This window comes from Esox lucius, chromosome 5 (assembly GCF_011004845.1).
Source record: "Esox lucius isolate fEsoLuc1 chromosome 5, fEsoLuc1.pri, whole genome shotgun sequence".
Taxonomy (NCBI): domain Eukaryota; kingdom Metazoa; phylum Chordata; class Actinopteri; order Esociformes; family Esocidae; genus Esox; species Esox lucius.
Window position 1 is genome coordinate 31,651,511 of NC_047573.1, and position 25,098 is coordinate 31,676,608.

Sequence of the window (25,098 nt, forward strand, 5' to 3'; positions counted from 1 at the left end):
GCCATAAAACCTATCAGAGATATTTAGTGCTTGAATATCATTAATTACTATGTAACTACTCCCGGGCCTTGTAGGGCTGGTGACTGTTCTGCTGTAACTCATTTTAATAGTGGGCTTCAGGTGCAGAATCCACAGTGGCAATGAAGCATATGAATCATGTTGGAAATAATAGGAGTGTTTTTTGATTAATGTCGTAAGTGCACATTTATCTCTCCACTGAGGGAGAGGAAGTAGAGCTAATTACTTTCCTTAAGGCCAGTAAATATACTTTCCGAACTTTTCCAGTGTGTTTCGGCTCTTTCGTATTTTTGTCTGTCTTCCATTCTTTCAATTTCTTTGCGTTTTCAAAGTCTTTCTTATCCTCCCTCTTTTTCGCTTTAAGCTACTCCCATAATGTTATTGAGAAAATTCCTGAAAATATCCGGAAAGATCATTGAGTAATAGAGTGGAGAAAACAACACATGCTTTAGCGATATTGATAGAGTCCCTTTTAACATGTCCTGTACAGCTCCAAGTGGGAAAGATAAAACAGGGATTCCTCTTTTTCGCTCCTCCCCAACACACTATTTGACTCCAATGTACTTCAATGCCATTGATGTAGCCTGATTTTCTTCTGAAAATAGCAAATGCATGCACAGTATTCATGAAGCTATTTCTGAACCTTCCTTACAACATCCCTCTCTCTGTCCTCTCCTTTACCTCCATCAGAAGTCCAGTGCCGATGTAGAGACCAAGATGTCCCTGGCGGAAAGGATGAAGATCCTGCAGGAGAACGAGGAGGCGTGGAAGAGCAGAGGGCGTGGCGCCGCCAACGACTCCACCCAGTTCACAGTGGCCGGGCGCATGGCCAAGAGAGGTCAGCCTTAGGCAAGATATATATACACTACTGTTCAAAAGTTTGGGGTCACTTGGAAATGTCCTTGTTTTCCATGAAAACATACATGGAATTATTTTGAATAGGACATATAGTAAAATGAATAGGAAATATCGCCATCGACAAGGTTAGAAATCATTATTTTTAATTAAAATTATAATCGTGTCCTTCAAAATTAGCTTTCATCAAAGAATCCTCCATTTTCTACAATTACAGCCTTGCAGACCTTTGGCATTCTAGTTGTCAATTTGTTGAGTTAATCTGAAAATATTTCACCCCATGCTTTCTGAAGCACCTCCCACAAGTTGGATTGTCTTGATTGGCACTTCTTCTTAACCATACAGTCTAGCTGCTCCCACAACAGCTACATAGGGTTGAGATCCGCTGACTGTGTTGACCACTCCATTATAGACAGAATACCAGCTGACTGCTTCTTCCTAAATAGTTCTTACATAGTTAGGAGGAAATTGGCTCCAATTAAGCACATTGCACAGGGAATTAAATTTCTTTGCAAAATAGAGTGATTGCCTTCCTTCTTCAAGATCCATTTTATTTTGTATAAATCTCCCACTTTAATTCCTCCAAAGCACCCCCAGACCCTCACATTGCCTCCACCATCGTTGACAGATGGCATCAAGCAGTCCTCCAGTATCTTTTCATTTGGTTTGCATCTCACAAATTTCCATTCTTTGTGATCCAAACACCCAAAAAAGTCTAGTGTCCAGTCTTCCTCTGTCTAGTGTCAGTGATCTTTTGTCCGTCTCAATCGTTTTTTTTATTTTATTTTTTTTATTGGCCAGTCTGAGATATGGCTTTTTCTTTGCAACTCTAGAAGGCCAGCACCCCGGAGGTTCCATTTCACTGTTAAGGCTGAGAATGGTATTTTGCGGGTACTACTATAAAGCTGCCAGCTGAAGACCTGTGAGGCATCTGTTTCTGAAACTAGACACTCTAATGTATTTGTCCTTTTGCTCAGTTGTGAACTGGAGCCTGCCAATCCTCTTTCTATTCTGGTTGGAGCCAGTATGCACTGTTCTGTGAAGGGAGTAGTACACATCGTTGTACGAGATCTTCAGTTTCTGGGCAGTTTCTCACATGAAATAGCCTTCATTTATCAGAACAAGAATAGATTGATGAGCTTCAGAAGAAAGTTCTTTGTTTCTGGCTGTTTGAGCCTATAATCAAACCCACCAACACTGATGCTGAAGATACTGAACTAGTCTAAAGGACAGTTTTATTGCTTATTTAATCAGCACAACAGTTTCCAGCTGTGCTAACATAATCACAAAAGGGTTTTCTGATGATCAGTTAGCCTTTTAAAATGATTAACTTGGATTAGCAAACAGAACATGCCATTGGAACACAGAACTGATGGTTGCTGATAATGGGCCTCTGTACGCCTCTATAGATATTCCGTAAAGAAGTCAGCCGTTTCCATCTTCAAGAGTCATTTATAACATTAACAATGTCAACCCTGTATTTCTGATCAATTTGATGTCATTTTAATGGACAACAAAGCTTTTCTTTCATACATTTCTTAGTGACCCCAAACCTTTGAACTGTAGTGTATATATGAGTATATATAATTAGAATTATGTATGTATGCCTGCCTGCCTGCCTGATGTCCTGCTATAACAACATAGCAATATACTACACAAAGTATACCGTTGAATTAAAAAAAGAAGAGGCCAAATCTAGGGATCTAAGAATTTCTTAAAGTGTCTAAACCCATAAGCAAGCAGGGATGCAAAGAACTACAACTTGGAACAAATAAATAAACAGGGGAGATTTGAAAACAGGTGTGTGTGTGTGTGTGGTGTGTGTGTGTGGTGTGTGTGTGTGGTGTGTGTGTGTGGTGTGTGTGTGGTGTGTGTGTGTGTGTGTGTGTGTGTGTGTATATATATAATATATATAGCTCTGGAAAAAAGTTAGACCACTCCTATTTTTTATTAAATCAGCATCTCTACATGTATGGCAGCCATTTCATTCCAGTGTGTGTTGAATTCCAAAACAGGCACACCTCATTGTACTTAATGAGGTACTGATTAGGTGATTACCTGAACTAATTTAATAAGGAAAAGTATAAAAACCACTGTTGTGGTCATCACTACCCTCTTTCAATAGGACCAGCTGGATGTGCAAAAACAGTGCAAGTAGTACCTCAAAGGTAATTTGAATACTATTCAGCATGACAAAGGAGTTGAAAAGAAAAGCTTTGAGTGAGGAAAAGAAGGGTTCAATTATGGCTTTACTGGCAGAGGGATACAGTGAGCATCAGGTTGTTTCCATGTTGAAAATTTCAAAGATGGCGGTTCATAAGAACAAGGTCAAGCAACAGACATTGGGGACAACAAAGCTACAGACTGGCAGAGGGCAAAAACGACTGTCCACTGACCGAGATGACCGTCAACTCATTCAAATGTCACTCAACACAACCGTAGGATGACCTCAAGTGACCTACAAACAGAATGGCAAACAGCAGGTGGGGTGAAGTGCACGGCGAGGACGGTTTGAAACAGGCTCCTAGGGGCAGGGCTGAAGTCGTGCAAAGCTAGAAAAAAGCCCTTTGTCAATGAGAAGCAAAGAAGAGCCAGGCTGAAGTATGCGAAAGACCATAAGGATGGGACCGTAGAGGAATATGGAAGAAGGTAATCTTCTCTGACAAGTAACATTTTCAGCTTTGCCCAACACCTGGTCGTCTGATGTTTAGAGAGAGACCTGGAGAGGCCTACAAGCTACAGTGTCTTGCCCCCACTGTGAAATTTGGTTGAGGATCGGTGATGATCTGGGGATGCTTTAGCAAGGCTGGAATCTGGCAGATTTGTTGTTGTGAAGGACGAATGAATCAAGCCAAGTACAAGGTTATCCTGGAAGAACATCTGCTTCTTTCTGCTCTGACAATGTTCCCCAACTCTGAGAATTGGTTTTTCAGACAGGACAATGCTCCATGCCACACAGCCAGGTCAATAAAGGTGTGGATGGAGGACCACCAGATCAGGACCCTGTCATGGCCAGCCCAATCTCAAGACCTGAACCCCATTGAAAACCTCTGGAATTTGATCAAGAGGAAGGTTGATGGTCACTAGACATCAAACAAAGCCGAGCTACTTGAATGTTTGTGCCAGGAATTTGGGAGTAATGTTTTCAGTAGTTTATAGAATAAAACAAAACTGTTCATTTTACTCAAACACATACCTATGAGTAGAAATACAAGAGAAACTGGAATTTTGCTGTGGTCTCTTAAGTTTTCACAGAGCTGTATGTATGTATGTGTGTGTATATATATATATATATATAATAGATAGATGGATATACTAAACACCTTTTTCATATCAATTGAGGAAAACCTCAGCGTAACCCCCACATTCTTTCCAATTAGGCCTGGTGTCAGAGATGGGTAAAGAGGAATCTCCCATTTCCCACATGAAGAAGTCCATAGCAACCCCGGTCAAGCCGCATGAAGGTATGTTGTCTTTCTTAGTTTCAGTTGGATGTTTGTACTCTAAACATTTAGACATATTCAGGCAGGAAAATTATTTTACCTCTCAAGCATTCTCCTGGCCATGGGAATTTTTCCTTGGCACATAAAACAGCTTTTTAAAACTATTTGAGAATTTAGGCCTGGTACATAATGTTTTTGTTTGAATAAACCTAGGGAACCTAACCTTAAGAGCTAACCTTAAGTGACATTTCAAAATGTCTGACTGTATGGTGTTATCCATTTTCTTTGAGCAGAAATCTCCACTCAGAGTGGGGTTAAGGTGGAAGGGGACAAGAGGCTGGACAAGCTGGAGTCCTTTCTGGACAAGCTTCACAACAAAGGTCAGTCCTGGCACCATGCACACAATTTTGTCATGATACCCTTTTCATCAAAGCCACTGTCAGGTTTCTCCTTGGGCATACCTTTTTTTCAGTCCTGGCACCCTTTAAAGGGATTCATTAGGATATAATTTCTCAAACCTTTTTATGCCAGAGACCGGCAAAGCATGAGCTTACTCTGGGGACCACTTGAATGAAGCAGATGTTACTATTGCTTCAAAAAATATTTATAGTTCTATTACAATTTCTCTGATTTACTACCCTCATGTATTTGAACACAGTCATAACATAGTCCTTATTGAAGGGAACATTGTGGCTATTGGAAACACATTATATCATGAAAAAGTATGCTTTTATGCTTTAGGTTACTCCCATAACCTTATGTAACAGACTTAAATAACACAAAAAAAGGTTAAAAAAAGGTCATCCGATTCTTCTCAATCATAATGTTTTTGCCGAAACCCAGTAAGCAGAGCCGGCCAAGAACAGTAACTATCTCTTACTGAGTGGGTGAGTGACTGACTAGCTCTTGTTAAATAGGGTGTTGCTGACTGCCATGTATGTGACCAGTGTTTGAAAAAGTCAGTTATTGTCACCTATATTGATAGTTATTATATCAATGTCATTCACGAATGAAATAAAAAGCATTGTTGTGCCCTGAAATAAAATGGCTTTGGCATTGTGAAGTAAATCTTCAGTCTTGCTAGCAATTGCTCAATTCTTATGACTATTCCAACTAGTAAGTTAGTAGATACTAGTAGGTCTGTTACTGGCTAATAAGCTGTTAAAACGGCCAGTGGCAAAAGCCATACAGTTCATAGATGCTATTTGTGGTGGAAGTAAACTTAATAAGAAACATTTATCAATTTAACTCTGTTTAATGGTGTCTAGCTAAATATTCAAAATTAGCATGGTGTTAATGCGTGACAAAATGATCTGATGTTCGAGACACAAATTTATGACAAGGTAGTATGTCCCAATTGGTCCCAATACTGGCATACTAGCTTACTATTTACAAAGCAGTATGTACTTCACCATTATCTGCAAAGTATGTACTTGTATGTGATTTGAGATTCAGCCAATGCTTTTGATTTCCTCGTAGTTCACATAAAGTAGTGGTTAGTTATTCAACTGTCATTGTTTCTAAAGCAACGAACCAGCCATGGAGCAAATGGAGTCATTGTTTTCATTACTGTATAGCAATTAGCACGCCATCTACAGTAAACAATTTCTTATTTAACAAGTTGAATGTAGTGTAGAGACCCTGTTAAACCTGTTGTTGGTTTGGATGTTAGCTAATGTAGGGTACTAGTTTCAAGGCTCATGGAGTTTCAACTAATTGGTTTAACAATGCAGAATTATACTGACACCACATATCTGCACACACATAGCTTAGTGGTTCAAATCCAGGAAGGGCAACATCATTCATCCCTTTAAATCATGGGCTGAACTAGGTTTGCCTGGTTCCTTTTCTTGGTGAGAAGAATCCTGAAAATATTTGGAAAGATCATTGAGTAATAATTGAGTGGAGAAAACAACACATGCTTTAGTGATATTGATACAGTCCCTTTTAACATGTACATCTCAAGTGATAAGTAGATAAGAATGAGCCTCTCCACATTTCCACACATTTGTAATGAAATCTCTTGTTGGTTTTCTTGATATTGAAATCCAACACTACTGTTGTTTGCTGCTTGGGGTTTAAGGCCGGGTGTCTCTGTAAGGCACTTTGTGACAACTGCTGTTGTAAAAAGGGCTTTATAAATACATTTGATTGATTGATATTGAAACTTCTCAGATAGGTGGGCTGTATAATTTATATATATAGAAAAATGCAAATGTGTATTTTATAATCTGGGTGGTTGGAACCCTGAACACTGATTGTCAATGGTATGAGCTGTGGTATGAGAGTGAGAGCATAAATTTTACCAAAAATCTAATTTTATTTTCATAATTTCACTTTTCGTGACCAGGAATGCACATAGCAGTTTGTATGGTATTTGGCCAATATACAATATCTAAGTGCTGTAAGCTTAATCGTGGTATATTGGGCATATACCACACCTGCTAATTCTTTATTGAATATGCTAGTTAGTGTTGATTTAAACTGGCTGAATCCTGACAGTTCTGTTACTATTTCCTGCTTCCTGTTTCCTGCCAGGCATGGGAAACAGCCAGATGTCCACCATTGAGGTGACAGCCGAGACTGAGAAGGAGGTTATGACCCTGGATGACGAGGAGACGTTTGGCCGCTTCTACAAGCCTGTGTCGCCCTCCTCCCGAAATTCTGGCATTACTGCGCTGACCCAGGAGGACCTCCGCGATCTTCAGGCGGACACGCCAAAGTACAGATGATTCTATCAATGTAGCCATCTATGGACTATATGGAAAGCGTCTTCTGACTTCTCCAATGTTTCTACACGTTCTTCAGGTTGACGTCGGCGGGTACGGAACACAAGCGCGCCGTGCGTCCTGCTCGGAACAACCAAGGCTCGCGGAACCCCCTCCGAGCCCTGGCGGCACGCAATGACATCCGCCAGGGCTACACAGAACAGAGACTCAACGTGGCTACCGTGGAAACCAAGAGGATCCAAGTGGAGAGGAGTAAGCCGTCCCATAATATGCGTTTGGTAACTGAGAACTGTCAGTCAAGGGAACTATACATTTCTGCATTATCCACTTTGACTTACAGGTAATACATTCAACTTCAGATAGCTAGGTGGGACCATCACACAACCCAGTTGTAGTAGTAAATATACCATCATCAGTTGCAAAGCAAAGTAACTATGTAGCAGCTATAGTGTACAATTTATTCTGTCTAGGAATACAGTTATGTCAATGCGATGCTGCTTACCTCTATTTTTGGATCTCCCCTCCCCCTCCGAAATAACCACATTCAGATAAACCTCCATTTTGGTTCCACAGTGGCCAAGCATTCCAACCTGGCTGACGCAGCTCTGGCCGGTCTGGCCAGCAAAGAGAACTTCCGCAAGATCAACCTGCGCAGCACCAAGTCCACTGAGGTGGTGACCAACAACAGCACGCTGCCCTTCCACAAACTCATGCTGATTCGCATTAAAGGTCAGTCACAGGGTGACGGGATGATGGGTTATAAATTGCACCATACCTTGCATAGAGGGAACTACAGTAACTCACAAAAGAATTTAACCCACTTGCTCCCCATTAATACCTGAGACTAACGAGTCACATGACAATGGGGGGGGGGCTAATTGGGCCCAATTTGGACATTTTCACTTAGGGGTGTACTCACTTTTGTTGCCAGCGGTTTGGACATTAATAGCTGTGTTGAGTTATTTTGAGGGGACAGCAAATTTACACTGTTATACAAGCTGTACACTCACTACTTTACATTGTAGCAAAGTGTCATGTATTCAATGTTGTCACATGAAAAGATAAAATCAAATATTTACAAAAATGTGAGATACTGTACTTTAATTTTACATTTATCCTCTGCTAAAAATGGAGTGTATAAATGTAGGGCTTTTTAGTACCAGTACTCTTGAACAATTTAACAGTGGCACAGAATTTAAAACATGGCTTCACCATTGAACTGAAAGTACAGTTGCATTCTAAAATGCTTTTTTCTCTAGTAATTCTTGACTCTTTCCAGAGATTCAATAAGGGGGTGTGTCTGGTTGTTTAAGGTAGTGTGTCTGGTTACTAATGGGGGTGTGTCTTGTCTCCGTCTGGTCTGCAGGTCGGCGTCACGTGCAGGTGCGGCTGGTGGAGCCCACGGCCCGCTGCCTGAACAGCGGCGACTGTTTCCTGCTCATCACCCCCAAACACTGCTTCATGTGGAGTGGAGAGTTTGCCAACGTCATAGAAAAAGCCAAGGTAGTGCTTCAGACAACGATGGACATGGTTAAACAAGAAATGACATAAATGTGTAGCGTTACTGCGGATGCGATGGTGTACTGGGGGGCAGGCAGATAGCCTAGTGGTTAGAGCTCTGGTTCTGTCTGAAGCTGTGGTTGAGATGTGACAATCCCGGATCCACACATATGTGTGACTCCCCCACCAGAGACAGGGGTTCAATCCCCCTCTCTACCCTTCATTGCTGTGCCTCCTCTTCATCTGTCTCCCTATGATTCTCACTGTCAAAAAATGCCTGAAAAATATACAGTATCTCACAAAAGTGAGTACACCCCTCACATTTTTGTAAATATTTGATTATATCTTTTCATGTGAAAACATTGAAGACATGACACTTTGCAGCAATGTAAAGTAGTGAGTGTACAGCTTGTATAACAGTGTAAATTTGCTGTCCCCTCAAAAAAATTGTCATGTGACTCAGTGGTGTTACAAGGTCTCAGGTGTGAATGGGGAGCAGGTGTGTTAAATTTGGTGTCATCGCTCTCACACTCCCTCATTCTGGTCACTCACACTCCCTCATAAGTTCAACATGGCACCTCATGGCAAAGAACTCTCTGAGGATCTGGAAAAAATAATTGTTGCCATAAAGATGGCCTAGATATACTCAAATGTACTCACTTTTGTAGCCAGCGGTTTAGACATTAATGGCTGTGTCTTGTGTTATTTTGAGGGGACAGCCAATTTACACTGTTATACAAGATGTACACTCACTACTTTACATTGTAGCAAAGTGTCATTTTTTCAGTGTTGTCACATGAAAAGATATAATCAAATATTTCCAATATGTGAGGGGTGTACTCTCTTTTGTGAGAGACTGTATATGTGAGGGAAGTGAGAGTGTCCACCGACGAGGAGCGAATCTGTCCTTCTGTCCTTAAACCTAAAGCACCTGTTGTTCTGGATAACAGCGTCTGCTAATCAAGTAACCTGGAAATGCGCTGCACTGCGTCCTGGCCCGGTGCTGGTCGCAACTGGAGGCGCAGCGGGTGAAGTCTAGGGGGGAGGTGGGAGAACACCGTGCCAGTAAATAAAGCTGTATCAGAACACGACATCCTCGCCACAACATTCTCCTGAAACTGGCTGCCGTTCAGGGCCATTGCTATCAGGCCCTTTCTGATGTATGCCACAGTCAAAAGGCAATGGCTGAACACTACCACAGCAGTTGAATTTCTCCTTTCCAACCTCTCAACCTCTACTCAAATCCTCTTTTCTCCTGGATTATCAAGATCTGAAGACACTTCACTGGTACCGTTAGTTCCACCTCTCAAAATGTTTGTTAAAAGTGGGACCTTTATGTCTAAATGGGAAAGAAAAGTAAAAAGGTTAGTATAGTTTAAATGTATTATCCACATGCGTGATCCTAGGAACTTCCTAGAAACTAGAATTAAAGAGTACCTTATATTTCCCGGTTGACTCTAACCTAGAGTTAAAGAGTACCTTATATTTCCCGGTTGACTCTAACCTAGAGTTAAAGAGTACCTCACATTTCCCGGTTGACTCTAACCTAGAGTTAAAGAGTACCTCACATTTCCCGGTTGACTCTAACCTAGAGTTAAAGAGTACCTCACATTTCCCGGTTGACTCTTGACATTAAAGTGTTTTTTAGGTGAAAGTAGGGTGTTGGGATGTGTGGGTACAAAACCAGTAAATCACTACCCAAACTTGTCCAATATCAATAAGTTACTATTTGATGTCTTCAGTAGGCACTAAATGGACTAATCCAATATCAAAAATGTTTTGAAACTTCGCTCGGCCCAAAAAAACCTGGCCCTGGTCTAATCCCTTCTTTGTACCATTTATCCCCAGGCCTCAGAGATGGCGGCGTTCGTACAGGCCAAGAGGGACCTGGGCTGTAAGGCCCCCCAGGTGACTGTGCTGGAGGAGGGCATCAACACTGACAACCGATGGGCTAAGGAGTTCTGGAACCTTCTGGGGGGCAAGACGGACTACAGAGGTAAATATTCATGCTAACACGTGTCCGCAACAGTGCACGTGTGGTGAGTACACACCCACGCACACAGTGTACACACACACGCACACAGTGTACACACACACGCACACAGTGTACACACACATGCGCTGACTATCATGAACGCACAGTGTACAAGTTGGTAAACATAATCCAGGTGCACACTTATGCAGACAACAGACATTAGGGACAGTTTAAAATGTTATTGGGGGCGGGGGTGGTGACCGTAGTGCATTTCCCACCCTGTTTCCATTTGTCATTTTGAAGGTTTTAGGACATAATTTATTCTTTGTTTGTCTAAAAAAATGTAATGAACTATTTGGTTTTTATAAGCTATGTGCGTACGGCAATGGCCTCGTATGAATTTCCGAAAATTATTCTTTTGAGAGAACACCTTTTCAGTCATGTGGACATTTTGAATGTTGGGAATGATGGGAATTTTTTTCAAACAATTAATCTATTGTTTGGCATACCATTTCTGTCCTGTTGCCACAGATGTGACTTTCCTTGCATATTTGCTCTATAAAAGTGGTTGTCTTTTGGTATTTAGCTAGTTGGACAGTTTCATCTAAATCTGTCACATCAGTCATTCACCTGTAAGGAAATTGTCATGCTGCATTTTAATTTGTTTTAGTTTTTCACGCTATAATAATAATGTTGATGATTTCTTTCTGGGTCACAAAACTAAAGTTGCTTTGGCCCGTTTGCCCCATTCACCAATGGGGAATGTTGCATTTAAAAATGAAACTAGTTAGAGTTCAGACAGGCAAACAGTCTGAACTAATGAACCACCATTGTTCCAAACTAAAGCATAGAAGTAATGGGAAATTATGTGTGTAGATACACCGCAAAGGCACAGCGATCATTTTCAGGTTGAACTGTTAGAGGTCATTGGGCTGGTTTCTTAATTCACGGCTATGACTGCTATTACAACACACTTGGATGTGGCTTGTCCAATCAGCATCCAGGATATAAAGAACCAGTTCACCCACACACATACCCTCATTAACCTTTCCAATGCCCGCCAGCAGCCCTCAACACTCAAACACTGATGTCCATAGGTGCAGGGGAGCCGGAGGAGGACGAGCTGTACGAGTCTGGTGTGTTGGACTCCAACGGGGTCTACCGGCTGCAGGAGGGCAAGCTGGTCCCCTATCAAGAGGCCTGGGCCTCCATCCCCAGCGTTACACTGCTGAACTCTAAAGAGGTGTGAGTCTGTGTCACGGGAGGCTGGTCAATTCAGACATTACTGTGAGGCCGTCCTCAGCAATGTTGTGTGTGTGTGTGTGATCCATGTCTGTGTGTATACAAAGATAGTAAAACCCTACAAAACTCCACTGGATGTTTTTGGCAGGTGCCCATCGGAAAAAATTCAGCTTAGGTGTACAACTGGGCATTATGTTAGAATTGTGATTTTTAATAGGGCCAGTTTTGTGGACACAGATTAAGCTGAGTCCTGGACCCAAAGATTTTTTTTCCAGAACTAGGCTTAATCCGTGTATGCCAAAGCAACCCGTAGCGTTTAGGTATTTGGGCTAGGTTAAATTTAGGTTTAAGGGTTAGGTCGTTTAGGTTAAAATTTGGGTAATGAATAGGTTTCATTTTCAGGGATAGGGAACATGTGTGTTTATTAATATACATGTGAGAGAAGTGTACAGTAACCAATGTCAAATCAAGCCTTTTACTTGTAAAACTTGTTAAACTTAGTGTTTGGTTCAGTGGTTAGTTATGTCATTTGGGGTATAAGGTTAGTTTTGCTTTTAAGGTTAAGGGTTTAGGGAAAATAGTTTTTTAAAGGACTGTATTTTGTTTGTTGGCTAGCATTACTGTAAGTTGCTTTGGATATGTGTCTGCTAAATTACTTAAATGTTCATGGCCAGTTTCTCAGACAGAGCTTGATTATCATGTATTTTTTTAAATCCACAACAAGGTTATATCTGTATGCATGAAACCGTCCCTAAATAATAATTTTAAAAAAAGTATAGTTTAACTCACAAGTATAGTTTAACAAGTGTATGTGTAACTGACTTTGCTGACTCTGTCTCTCCAGGCACTAGTGTTTGACTTCGGCAGTGAGGTGTATGTGTGGACCGGGAAAGACGTGTCCCTGGCTGACAGAAAGGTCGCTGTGCAGTTAGGCAAACAGCTGTGGAGTGGTTCCTACGACTACAGTGGCTGCAGGGTCAACCCCCTGGACGCCTGCTCGTCCAATACCGACATCCCTGAGTGAGTCGCGCGTTCCTTGCCCAATCACATCCAGGTCTTCACCAGACTCTGTATCGCTTATTTTTTGATGGCCACAGGAAAATTTTATAGGCAGTTTTGTGCAAAAAATTTAAAATACATTTTGGAGTTGTTTGAACTCAGTCTTAGAAGACACTGACCCCTAGTGGCAACCAACACAAAAATGTTAAGGCAAAGAACTGCATAAAACTCAGCATTGTTCGGAATTGTGTGAATGTCTCAGTGCAGATGGGGAAGTGTAGAACCTTTAGGAGCACCGTCTGTATCTGTCTGTGTGTTTTAAAGTGTGGGTGTCTGTATTTCGTGGGCAGGCAGGGCGAGGGGCGTCCCAGCTGGACTCTGTTCGGCCGTCTGTCTGAGCACAACGAGACAGCTCTGTTCAGAGAGAAGTTCCTGGACTGGGCCGAGAGGAAAAAAGATGAGGCTGCCATGGAGGAGGCCAAGGTGTGGAAATGGAACTAAGCCCACTGGTTTAATGGGATGTAATGGGCTTTGTAGTCAGTTCATCATACAGGAGGTTAATCATTGGCTGTTTCTTGGTACAGGCATGTATCTACTACGGGAAGCTACGTCACCACATCATTATGTAATCACCTCTATCTTTCCAGAGCCCTGTCAGCTCTACCCTTCGGTCACCAATCGACGGTGCCAAGCCAGACATTTTGAAACCCTGCGATGCCAAGGCCCTGCTGAATGGCGCTGCAGACCCCATGCGCTGTATTCTTGAGGGGGTGGACGTGCAGCGCGGCCACGGCCTCGTCCGGACGGAGGACGGGCGCCAGGCTGACCTGGCCACGGTGGCAGTGGACGCCTGGCACATACGGGAGTTTGAGGAGGAGGAGCTGCCGCTGGCGAGCGTGGGCCAGCTCCACGAGGGAGACACTTACGTGATCCGCTGGAAGTACTCTGTCACCACCGTGGGTGAGTAATGTTGGAAAACACACTACGTGGATTCATTGTTCATCTTACTATTTTTATATATATCCCAAGAGACTAATTCAAATTAATCTACACACATCATCAAATGTTTTGATCAGTAGTTTTACCGGGTTAAATACTCCAAAAAAATATTTGAATATGTAATCATCACAGTATAACACCAAGTCAATTAAACTGTCCAGTTAGGAATATCAATCTGTCAATATTTAATTGATAAAGAATTTATTGATAAATATATCAATATTTATCAATCAATTAAATATAAATCTGCCCATTTAGGAAGCTTTTGTGATTGTGAATCAGTGTCACCTCTTTTGGTGCAAATTAAAGTGACAACAGGTGCAATGAAGAGGCAACAGCAAGACAACCCCCAAAAAGAGAATGGTTTTGCAGGTGGTGGCCACAGACAATTGCTGTTTCCTTATCCTTCCTGATTCTTCTCTAGTTTTGTGTTTTGTTAGTGTCCTTGTCACTACTGGTAGCATAAGGCAGTACCTGCAGCCCATTCAGGTTGCACAGGTAGTCCAGATCCTCCAGGATGACACATCCATACATGCTGTCGCAAGAAGATTTGCTGTGTCTCTCAGTACAGTCTCTCATCGAGGAGATAACTAGAGATGGGCTGTTACACAAGGAGAACTGGACAGGGCCATAGAAAGGCATCAACCCAGCAGCAGGACTGGTATCTGCTGCTTTGTGCAAGGAGGAACAGGGGGAGCACTGCCAGAGCCCTACAAAATGACCTCCAGCCGGCTACTGGTGTGCATGTTCCTGACCAGACTGTCAAAAACTGATTCCATGAGGGCCTGACATCCTCTAGTGCAGGGGTTCCCAAACTTTTTTGGCAGATGACCCCATTTCGATATCTAAAAATTATTGCGACCCCAACCATGTGAAGAAAAATTATAGAATCGTTATTTTTTTATTTGAGGCTATGAGAGTCAATTTTAAAACATTGTCCCCTGAACCCATTTTCAAATCAGGTGACCCCACATGGGGTTGCGACCCCTAGTTTGGCAACCTCTGTTCTAGTGGGACCTGTGCTCACAGCCCAGCATCATACAGCTTGACTCGCATTTGCCAGAGAACACCAGAATTGGCAGGTCCACCATTGGCACCCCGTTCTATTCTATCACAGATGAGAGTGACAGATGTGAAAGAGTCTGGAGACTCCATGACGAACGTTATGCTGCCTGCATAATCATCCAACATGATCAGTTTGGCGGTAGGTCAGTGATGGTCTGGGGAGGCATATCCTTGGAGGGTCGCACAGACCTCCATGTGCTAGCCAACGGTACCCTGACTGTTGTTAGGTACTGGGATGAAGTCCTCATAGGTACCGGGATGAAATCCTCAGACCCATTGTCAGATCTTACGCTGGTGCAGTGGCACAGGGTTCCTCTTGGTGCAGGACAATGGCCGGCCTCATGTGGCCAGAGTTTGTAGGCAGTTCCTGGATGACAAAGTCATTGATGCCATTGACTGGCCCTCATGTTCCCCAGACCTGAATCCAATTGAAAACCTCTGGGACGTTATGTATCGGTGCATCCAATGCCACCAGATAGCGCCACAGACTGTCCAGGAGCTCACTGATGCCTTGATCCAGGTCTGGGAGGAGATCCCCCAGGACACCATCCACTGTCAGGGCTTTGCCCTGAAATTGTTGGGAATGCATACAGACACTTGGGGGCCATACACACTACTGAGTCACATTATGAGTTGCCGTAATAAAATTGGAACTGCCTGTGATTTCAATTCAATTTTCAGTGAGGGTTTGAGTCCAGCCCTCAAATCGGTTGGTGATTTTGGTTTCCATTGATCGTTGTTACGTCATTTTGTTCTCAATGTACAGTGAAGATGTTTTACTTTAATATATTTTTTTCATCAAGAGTCAATGTGCAATTTCAGTGTTCCCTCAGTTTTTTTTTTAAATCTTTAAAAAAATATAGGTATTTGCTGGGGCTCGCACAAGATAGTTCTTCGACATATCTTAATAATAATAATATTTGGCATGCTACTCCTCCTTCACCATTTACTTTAAAAAGTATAGACTGGTCTAGAATAGACTGCTTGTATAATGTTTTTTAAATATGTTATAATTTAATTTTTTGCTGGCCTGTGTCTACTCAAAAATCTACTTTTGAGTAGATTTCTTTCTACTCAAAAGCAGTACTTTCTGGAACAGATACACAAACATGGCTCTACCTAAATGTACTTCATCTTTACAGCTACGTGAGTCAGAAAAAAGTATGACAATATCTCTTCCCAATCTCGAGATACTGCAACTGCCGTAACCACTGCAATGTATTTTTTAGCAATATTTCCTAAACAGCTGCCATTTTTCCCACTTTGCCAGGAAGATAGACAAAACGTTCAAATATTTCATATAAAATTATAAAAACAAAACTCTATTGGAACCACCATTACCATCGCAACAATCTTTTTTGCAATATTTCACAATAAGCAGCTGTTTAAACCACTTTCCCAACAAGATAGACAAAAAGTATGAATGTTTCTTATATTTGGCTTCTTCTCTGCTATTTAAAAGAGAACATAAAATATACAAATATATTTTACCAGTCTCGAGATACGGTGATCAGAGTAACCATGGATATGAGCTTTCAAAGACTTTTCATTCTTTAAAGACATGATTTATCAAAGTTTGAAAGCGTTAAAGCAAGCCCCAGTAACTTTACTTGAAGCGTTCAAATCTAGTCAATATATGCAGTACACTCCTGTTGCTGATTGAAATACGACATAGTTAACATATCTTTGAATGTCTTACCTATAATCATTCCAAACAGATATTCTTACCATATTCACATTCTCTTTGTATTTGTTGCGTTTTTGTCCTCCAGTGGGTAAGAGGCAGAAGCCGGGAGAACTGAGTAGCGGGGGTGCGGGTCGAGAGCGCAGCGCCTGCTTCTTCTGGCAGGGCCGCCACTCCAGCGTCAGCGGCAAAGGCACCTCTGCACTGATGACGGTGGAGCTGGGGAGCCACAGGGGGGCGCAGGTATGGCCAAGGTGCCACCAAGAGACTTTGACTTCTCCATCCCTCCCCTCAATATTCACATCTTAATTTGAACGCTAAACTGGCACACCAACATTTAAAGACGCCCGGCTGGAGGGCGAGATGGGGGTGGGGCATCTACCAAATGAATGTGCCCCTGTGTTTGAAAGTTCTCTAAGTGGATTTTATTCATCTATGGGATAGGTATAAATGCACTGATATGGAATCAATAGACCCGTTTCAGTCTCTTCGCATTTAAAATTCAAAATGTTATGCCACAGGATATTAATTGTCAGGGCTATGCCCTGAAATTGTTGGGAATGCATACAGACACTTGGGGGCCATACACACTACTGAGTCACATTATGAGTTGCCGTAATAAAATTGGAACTGCCTGTGATTTCAATTCAATTTTCAGTGAGGGTTTGAGTCCAGCCCTCAAATCGGTTCGTGATTTTGGTTTCCATTGATCGTTGCTACGTCATTTTGTTCTCAATGTACAGTGAAGATTTTTAAGTTTAATATATTTTTTTTGGCAAAATGAGATGTTACAACAGGGTGTTTCTTTGCTGGTGGTTAGGTGCTGGTGGCACAGGGGAAGGAGCCTCCTTGTTTCCTGCAGCTCTTCCAGGGAGGCCTGGTCATCCACAAAGGCAGCCGGGAAGACGCCAGCAACACAGGTTTACATCACATCAACAGCACTTATCATGGCTAATGGGGATGATAGGGATTGCATTTGTTTGTATTGCACTCTGTTTATTAACTCCAAGATGATCTCGCAGTCGTTTTAAAAACTAAATAGAATTGGGGGTATTGCTACTCTCTAGGGGATTAAGTACCTTATCGATGAAAACACTTTCGTGCCATTAGTTGTTTGTCTTCTTGTTTTTACAATACATGTGGGGACCACAAAGAAATCATAACCTGACAATTTGTTAGGTTTTGTCATTAGGAGTTAGGTTTACGGTTAGGCATAAAGGTTAGGTATTGGTGCCAGGGTCACGTTTAAGCTTAGGGGATGGGGAAAGGTGAGAATAGAGAGAGGTTTTTGTTTTGATACGTTCATGCATCCCAGACTAACGTCATATGTTCTGTCCTTCTTCCTGGCCAGGCGCTTGGCGTCTGTACTGTGTGCGTGGCGAGGCCCTGGCGGAGGCATCTCTGGTGGAGGTGGAATGTTGCTGTGCTAGCTTGCGCTCCCGTGCCACCCTGGTTCTGCTGGGCGCCCACCAGGGACAGCTCTACCTGTGGCACGGTTGCAAGTCCCACGCCGGAGCCAGGGAGGTGGGCACCAGGACCGTGGAAAGGCTCCAGCAGACGTGAGGATCATTCCCAGACTCTGGTTACGGGAGACTCTTGGTGCTCTTGTCGTCGTCGTAGCCTAGACATTTTTAACCAAATGTAGATTGTGGCCAGGGTTGGTCCAACGGTCTAAGCCCACACACAAGGTGCAGGGTTGGTTTGAATCTGGCTCGCTGGTCTTTCAGCATACAACTCTCTCTGCTACCTTTTCAACACTTTGCTGACAAAAATAGCATTAAAATGCCAGGGAAAAAAAGTATTTTGGCTTTGACAATTTGTGTGTACGATTTGTTGAGGTTTTTGAGTTTGTGTGCACTCACCAGGCATCCGTCTGAGCTGGGCCTGAACAGTAACAGCAGTCTGAAGGTGGAGGTGGTCGAGGAAGGCACGGAGCCAGCAGGGTTCTGGAATGCTTTGGGACAGCAGGACAGGAAGGCCTATGACTGTATGCTCCAAGGTACTGTTAACTCTAATAGAAAACGTTTCTCACAGTAACCAGTTCTGAATATACTGATGCACAAGTCTTACCATAGCATATGATGGTCCTGTTTAGCTCTGTTGGTAGGACGGGGGCCAGAACAAGAATACATTTGTGCACTCGCTATTTTAAATTGCTCTGATTCGGAACGTTAGCTAAAAGACTGAAATGGAAATTTTAAAAAGTGACATCCACAGTTCTTATCTGAACATACATATTCATTACCATAACATGCATTTTCCCTAGCATTACATATCCTGTCCTTTTTTCTTTTTGGCTGCTACATGATTCATGTTGCTTCATAGTTTTGATGTCCTTACTATTATTCTACAATACGGAAGATAGTAAAACTAAATAAATACTTTTGAATGGGTAGGTTTGTCCAAAGTTTTGACAGGTACTCTATATACACAGTATTCCAGTAAACATATCTTTTTTTGAAATAAATGAATACAATAAATCATTAAAATATTGTAGCTGCGTACGTATTCACCGTTTTAGCAAGGCAAAAATAGTCTAGTCAAATTTGTCCAAAAATTTGTCAGATTTGTCCAAAAATGTGTCAAATTAGTCCAAGATTCTGCTGCAGTTATACTGGATATTATGCTATGTGCACACTGTCAGCTCGCTCAATCTCTGGCAAGCTGTCGCTGAGCCAAGCCTAGCGTGCACACTGCCCGGTCGGGCAGGGCGTATCTATGGAATACAATTGAGCTAAAATGTATTGACTGTAAGAAAAGAACAAGAAACCAGGCAACCTAGTTCAGCTGGCCCGGTATCTACTAACTTACTGGAATAGTCATAAGAATTGAGCAATTGCTAGCGAGTCTGCCAAAGCTATTTCATTTCATGGCATAAGAACTTATTTTATTAATTCATGGCAAAACAACATACTTTTTTCTTTCATTCCTGAATGACATTTATACAATAACTATCAATAAAGGTGACGATGACTAACCTTTTCATCAAGTGAAAAGAAGATAGAATTGTGGAGTCTACTAGAAATAATTAAGAAATGTCATTACTCTGAATAGTTTCGAACTTCAGTTTTCCACATCAGAGGCACTGTCTTTAACCACTACGCCACGGAACTGGCCCCTTTAAGACACGCTCGCTCTTAGCCGGCTCTGCTTACGCGGTTCGGCAAAAACGTGTTTGAATGAATACGTTTTAAGATTGGACGCGAAAATCCATTTAATGATTTTAGCATGCACTTTGTCCACGCTTCAATCTATTTTGCCGGACTAGAAGAGCGAATGTCTCTTATTGAGTGAGTGAATGAGAGAGTGAGTGACTGACTACCCCTTGTTATATAGTAGTGGTTCCCAACCAGGGGTACTAGGACCCCTGGGGGTACTTGGCCTTTCCACAGGGGGTACTTGAAAACCCTCATGACACCATAGACTTACTAGTGAAATGAACGTGAGGGGGTACTTCAGGGGTACTCCAAGCAGTGCAAATTCTTTTTGGGGGTACTGTAACTGAAAAAGGTTGGGAGCCACTGTTATATAGCGTAGTGGTTAGAGACGCGGGCTCCGGAACAACAGGTCCCGCATTTGCCTCCCGTAACAGTCAAAACGCATGATGCCTGTGGTTCAGGACAGATGAAAACTTCTCTGGCTACAACCCTACGTAGCTACTGTCGTGGAAAACACTTCAGATTTCCAGACAAAAAAAGATGCAAAGACTCAGGAGCCTTCGAATCCAAAAGTAGACTTTATTGACATCATAAAGCCGTGCTGATCTGCAGAGCAACCAAGCCATGTTGGTCTGCAGAACAACCAACTTCCAAACCTTAAACACACATTTATATACAGTATGGTTATACAATGATATTAGGTCCTCCCATTATGCTAATTTCTGGATGGATCCTTCTCGAATCTTCCATCAATGTTTTTCACAACCCTCTGGGATTCGCTCCCCCAGCCACTACTCATCATGACTCAGCATATTCTCTGAAATGGAAAGATTTCCTTATCTATGGGCTCACTCATCCTCCCAAGATTTTGCCAAGACAGTCAAGGACAAGCTACAGGTCCTTCTGTCCTCAATATGAGATAACAACAACCACTCATTGCACTGACCATGGGAACAATAGTTATTCACTCTCTCTTAACAATTAAACTGTTTGGGAAAATAATATGTATATTGTGATTAAGAAAACCTGAGCGCTGCAAGCATAATATCCTGCTGCTAAAATAACGCAAATGAAGCCTTGAATGGCCATCACTAGTTATCGTCACCTATATTGATAGATATTGTATGGATGTCATTCATTTATGGCTAATTAGCTGTTAAAACGGCCAGTGGCAAAAGAGGATTTGTTCAGGATAAACAAAAACCTCGCTGGCTACAACCTTGAGTAGCTACGTTATAGGTGGAGAATTATGTCTCAGGATTTGTTCAGGATAGACAAACACTTCGAGGGCTACACAATTCTCTCGTCGTTTCACTTGACGAATAATTCCATTATCATCACCTATATTGATATAGTAGTTATTGTATCAATATAATTCACGAATGGCTAATAAACTGTTATAACGGCCAGTGGCAAAAGTCATACAGGTCATAGATACTATTTGTGGTAGAGGGAAACTTAATAGGCAAGTGTGCAGTTCGGTGGCGTAGTGGTTAACGGCACTGCCTTTCACGTGGGCGTCCTGGTTTCAATTCTTGAGAGGGCAGCCACGATCAACCCATTCTGTTGCAGGCCAGCTGAACTAGGCTTGCCTGGTTTCTTGTTTTCATACGATTGAATTTAGTTGTTTCGTACTATGAAATATGTCAGTTAAGTCTTACAGTCAATACATTTGAGCTCAATTTGGCTCCATACGTTTCTTCCTAATTTATGCCAGCGACAACCAGGCAACCAGTATGGGGAAAACATCTGGCTCTGCAAATATTAATGAGTATTTAGTAATTGCGTGATTCCACTACTACAAACGTATTACGACGATGCCAAATCAATGATTTCTCAATGTTCAAATAGCGATTTGCTTTGTTTTACGTTATGCATGTATCACTCATGCGTGATCCCAATTACTTCTGAAACCATGCATTCATTTTTATAATCATCTCTGTATGAAGCCCGAGAAGCATCATAAATAATTGGGAAACCGGACACCTCAATTATAAGTTTCTCTCTCGTCAAATTTTCTTTGCTAGCCAGTGAGTTTTTAGCTAGCGAGTAGAGAAAAAGTACATCAAGATGCATAGAACATCTGCACTGCCATTGGTAGCCGCCGAAATCCGTCACTGCCTGCTTGCTGGAAATAAGCATAAAGTTGAAGATTTCTCAACTCCCAACTGTCACTGTCGCTGGGAGATTTTGTCTCCGAGAGTAGCTCCGCCCACAGTCGCCGTGATTCACTGGCTCTCGTTGGAAATGAATGAGAGCGTGCCTCTATGTATCTCTAGCGAGTGGACAGTGTGTACGTAGGGTTAGACCATTGGACCAGTAAACTAACTGATGCTGGTTTTGAATCCCTGAGCCTGAAAGGTCAGAAAAAGGTCATTGTGCCCTTGAGCCAGGCACTTAGTCCTAATTGTGCAAGAGCATCTGGTAGATAGTAAAAATGTAAATGTAGGATGTCACTTGGATAAAAGCATCTGACAGATCATAAGAGCTGTTGTTTATATTGTCCTGCCCCAGACAGACATCCAGCCTACCTCCGTAACCAATGTTGTTGTTGGTGGTGTTTTGTTTTTAACCCGTATGGTGTCATTTGGTCCAGATCCAGGGAAATACAACTTCACACCCCGCCTGTTCCACCTGAGCGCTAGTTCTGGGGTGTTTGAAGGGGAGGAGCTGTTGTGCCCGGCCCGGGTGACAGACGCTGTCATGGCAATGCCCTTCCTCCAGGAGAATCTCTACTCTGTACAGCAGCCAGGTACTGTACAGTCTGCTGTACTCCCTGTCTATCTAACTATGTCTGTTCACATTATTTCTTACAAAAACCTGCATAACCGTTTTCTCACCCCCCAGCCCTCTTCATGCTGGACAACCGTCTGGAGGTGTACCTGTGGCAGGGCCGGCAGCCCGACGATGAAGAATGTACCGGCTCAGCCAAGATCCGCTGGGAGAACCAGAAGAAGTGTGCCATGGAGACAGTGCTGCAGTACTGTAAAGGTCAGTCAGGTCGACACGCTCTGACTCCTGCTGTATCTACATCATTATTATACTGTATTTTATAAGTTCAGCAAAGGCTACACTGCCCTACTTCTGTTAAAGTTTGTGTACCTAATATTTTTAGTTAAAATGTAGTTGTAGGTGAAGTCTAAGGAAATAAATATAAATAAACCAATTTACTACTTTAATTTGTATTTCATTTCAATGTTTGTCTTTGATAGGGATACAATAACTAATTGATAAAAATCGATAACGTCAATAATAAAACAATTTTCGATTAGTTGGGTCTTCACAAGACGCAGCAATAAAAACATTTTGAAAGATGCTGGAGGCTACACTAGAGGAGTATGACCAAAAAGGTGCGTACGACCAAAAAAGTATGGGACCACTTTGTTAAAGAATTCAACAAAAACAGTTTGTTGCAAAATTTCCAAAGCCGAACTTTATTTTGAAAAAGAGAAAACGCGTTGCAGCCGTGATGACAGAAGATGAATAGTGCTCAGCAATGCAACTTATAATACAAATTCGTCATTCATTATTATTTGTATTCATGGAGAATACTTTTTAAATTGAGAAATAGTTCATCTGGAATTTATGGCTGAGTTAATGTTAATGTCAAGCTTTTCACCAACAAACCAGTGATCTACTTGAGCACGTTGAGTATGTGTACAGTTGAGCAGCTCGGCAAGCTAATCATTCACTACAATACTGATTAATTAACCCATTTGTGTCAACTTTGGTGAGTTCTGTATTTGTCCACAACAGAAATGTAGAGGCATTTAAATGCATTCCAGTTTCCATTAACATTTCCATTATCAGTCAAAAGTCTCTCAGCCTGCTTCATGGTACCCTGGAACGCTTTTCCAACAGTATTGAAAGTTATATTATGATAACCCCTTAGTTTTTGCAAAATTGTATTTGTTTAATTACTACTGCCTACAGTTATTTTAATAAAGGCATCTTAAAAGAATAAGAAAAACACTGAAAACCTTTATTTTAAATAAAACATTTAAATCTGGAATTGATGTATTTTTTCTAACAGATTAATCAAAGTAGTAGTAGACAGATTAATCTATTATCAGAATAGTTGTTAGTTGCAGCTCTATTCTGCTATATTTATATTTTTTAAGCTTCTTGAAATACATTCTCTGTAAAAAATGTTATATGCTGTTTATGAAGTTTGAAGTTCTGGTTGATATCGTGTGTTGTGCATTTGTGTTTCAGAGAAGAACTCTCGGCGCCCCCCTCAGGCCTACCTTGTCCTAGCTGGCTCTGAACCTCTCACCTTCACCAACATATTTCCTTACTGGGAGAGAGACCCCAGCATCATCCCACAGGTAAAAGTTAGACCGCTCTACCCCTTTACCCACTAGGATTACCTGTCTAGTCAGCCCTTAAAGTTGCATTGCTGGATTTCTGGCCACTGCAGCTAAAAGTGGTGCTGTCACGCCAAAACAGTCCCACTTACTACTTGATGTAACGTATGTGCCGATGTGTTCAGTATCGTCAAAATAATTAGCTTTTCAAACTTTCAAGCTAACTGAGGTATGATAGTGATTCTATTTCTAGATTATGCATGTTAACAACATATTGAACATCCAAAATGAAGGGTTTGTGGGGATTTTTTTCTATGATTGCCTCTTCAAAGGAATATTTAGTTTTTTAGCATTTTGGACTTATTTATGCTCTTCTAGTGTTGAACCATCATCCAGACAGGTTTGTCAAAGTTCCATTTTGGAAATTTATTTGACATTCTAGTTCACCAGAAAATAATGCTTCAAAATGTCTCCACATTAAATTATAATGCAACTCATGTCTTTTAGGTCTATACATATATGCCATATATGTGAAAACACTCACCTATTGTCACTACTACCATCATACATTGTATCATTCAAACTGTATATACTTCCTGATTTGCCCATTCTCGGAACTCATTTCTAAATCCACTCACTGTTAGTCTTGTGTAGCCACACAGTCTGTAAACAAGCAAGAGGTGACTTGCCTATTACGTTTTGTCTGTGAGTGTAATAACATTGAATGCACCACTGCTTATGTACTGTAGCTATTCTGTTTTTGTCAAATTCACAACTTGTGATGTATGCTAAAATATTTCTGAAAGGCCCCCCGGAAAAACTTTTCAGTCTTCAGAGTTTTATGTTGAGACTGTTAACATGTTTGGGGGGGGGGGGGGGGGGGGGGGGTCCGACCATTGAAGGACATGGCTTGTTCATGCAACTACACAGCCAAGTAAATATCTGAAAGAGGACTTTGGCCAATACAACTGTCTGCATGATGCTTCAGTGCCAAAAGTGGAAAATTAGGTATGACGTGCTAAAGGATAGGTCAGACTTTTAAACTTGTGGACCAAGTTATTTTTTTTTGTATGGCAGCAGGTGTGTGTTTGCTGCATGTGAATTGTTTTCCCTCTTCTGTCTTT

General features: G+C 41.8%; 1 protein-coding gene across 5 annotated transcripts in view; it reads left to right on the forward strand.

The window, feature by feature from the left end:
* The window catches only part of svild (supervillin d), a 70,603-nt gene that overhangs the window by 40,979 nt on the left and 4,526 nt on the right, over window positions 1-25,098 (forward strand). For all 5 annotated transcript variants that reach the window (XM_034292253.1, XM_034292252.1, XM_034292255.1 and 2 more), the window contains 19 exons: window positions 709-856; window positions 4,254-4,337; window positions 4,610-4,696; window positions 6,855-7,038; window positions 7,125-7,297; window positions 7,619-7,774; window positions 8,412-8,548; window positions 10,394-10,541; window positions 11,618-11,763; window positions 12,607-12,782; window positions 13,112-13,244; window positions 13,409-13,721; window positions 16,598-16,752; window positions 17,330-17,429; window positions 17,861-18,068; window positions 18,375-18,508; window positions 22,264-22,419; window positions 22,515-22,658; window positions 23,883-23,995. In XM_034292253.1, the coding sequence (XP_034148144.1) occupies window positions 709-856; window positions 4,254-4,337; window positions 4,610-4,696; window positions 6,855-7,038; window positions 7,125-7,297; window positions 7,619-7,774; window positions 8,412-8,548; window positions 10,394-10,541; window positions 11,618-11,763; window positions 12,607-12,782; window positions 13,112-13,244; window positions 13,409-13,721; window positions 16,598-16,752; window positions 17,330-17,429; window positions 17,861-18,068; window positions 18,375-18,508; window positions 22,264-22,419; window positions 22,515-22,658; window positions 23,883-23,995 (2,895 nt within the window). The remainder of the gene's footprint in view (window positions 1-708; window positions 857-4,253; window positions 4,338-4,609; window positions 4,697-6,854; window positions 7,039-7,124; window positions 7,298-7,618; window positions 7,775-8,411; window positions 8,549-10,393; window positions 10,542-11,617; window positions 11,764-12,606; window positions 12,783-13,111; window positions 13,245-13,408; window positions 13,722-16,597; window positions 16,753-17,329; window positions 17,430-17,860; window positions 18,069-18,374; window positions 18,509-22,263; window positions 22,420-22,514; window positions 22,659-23,882; window positions 23,996-25,098) is intronic.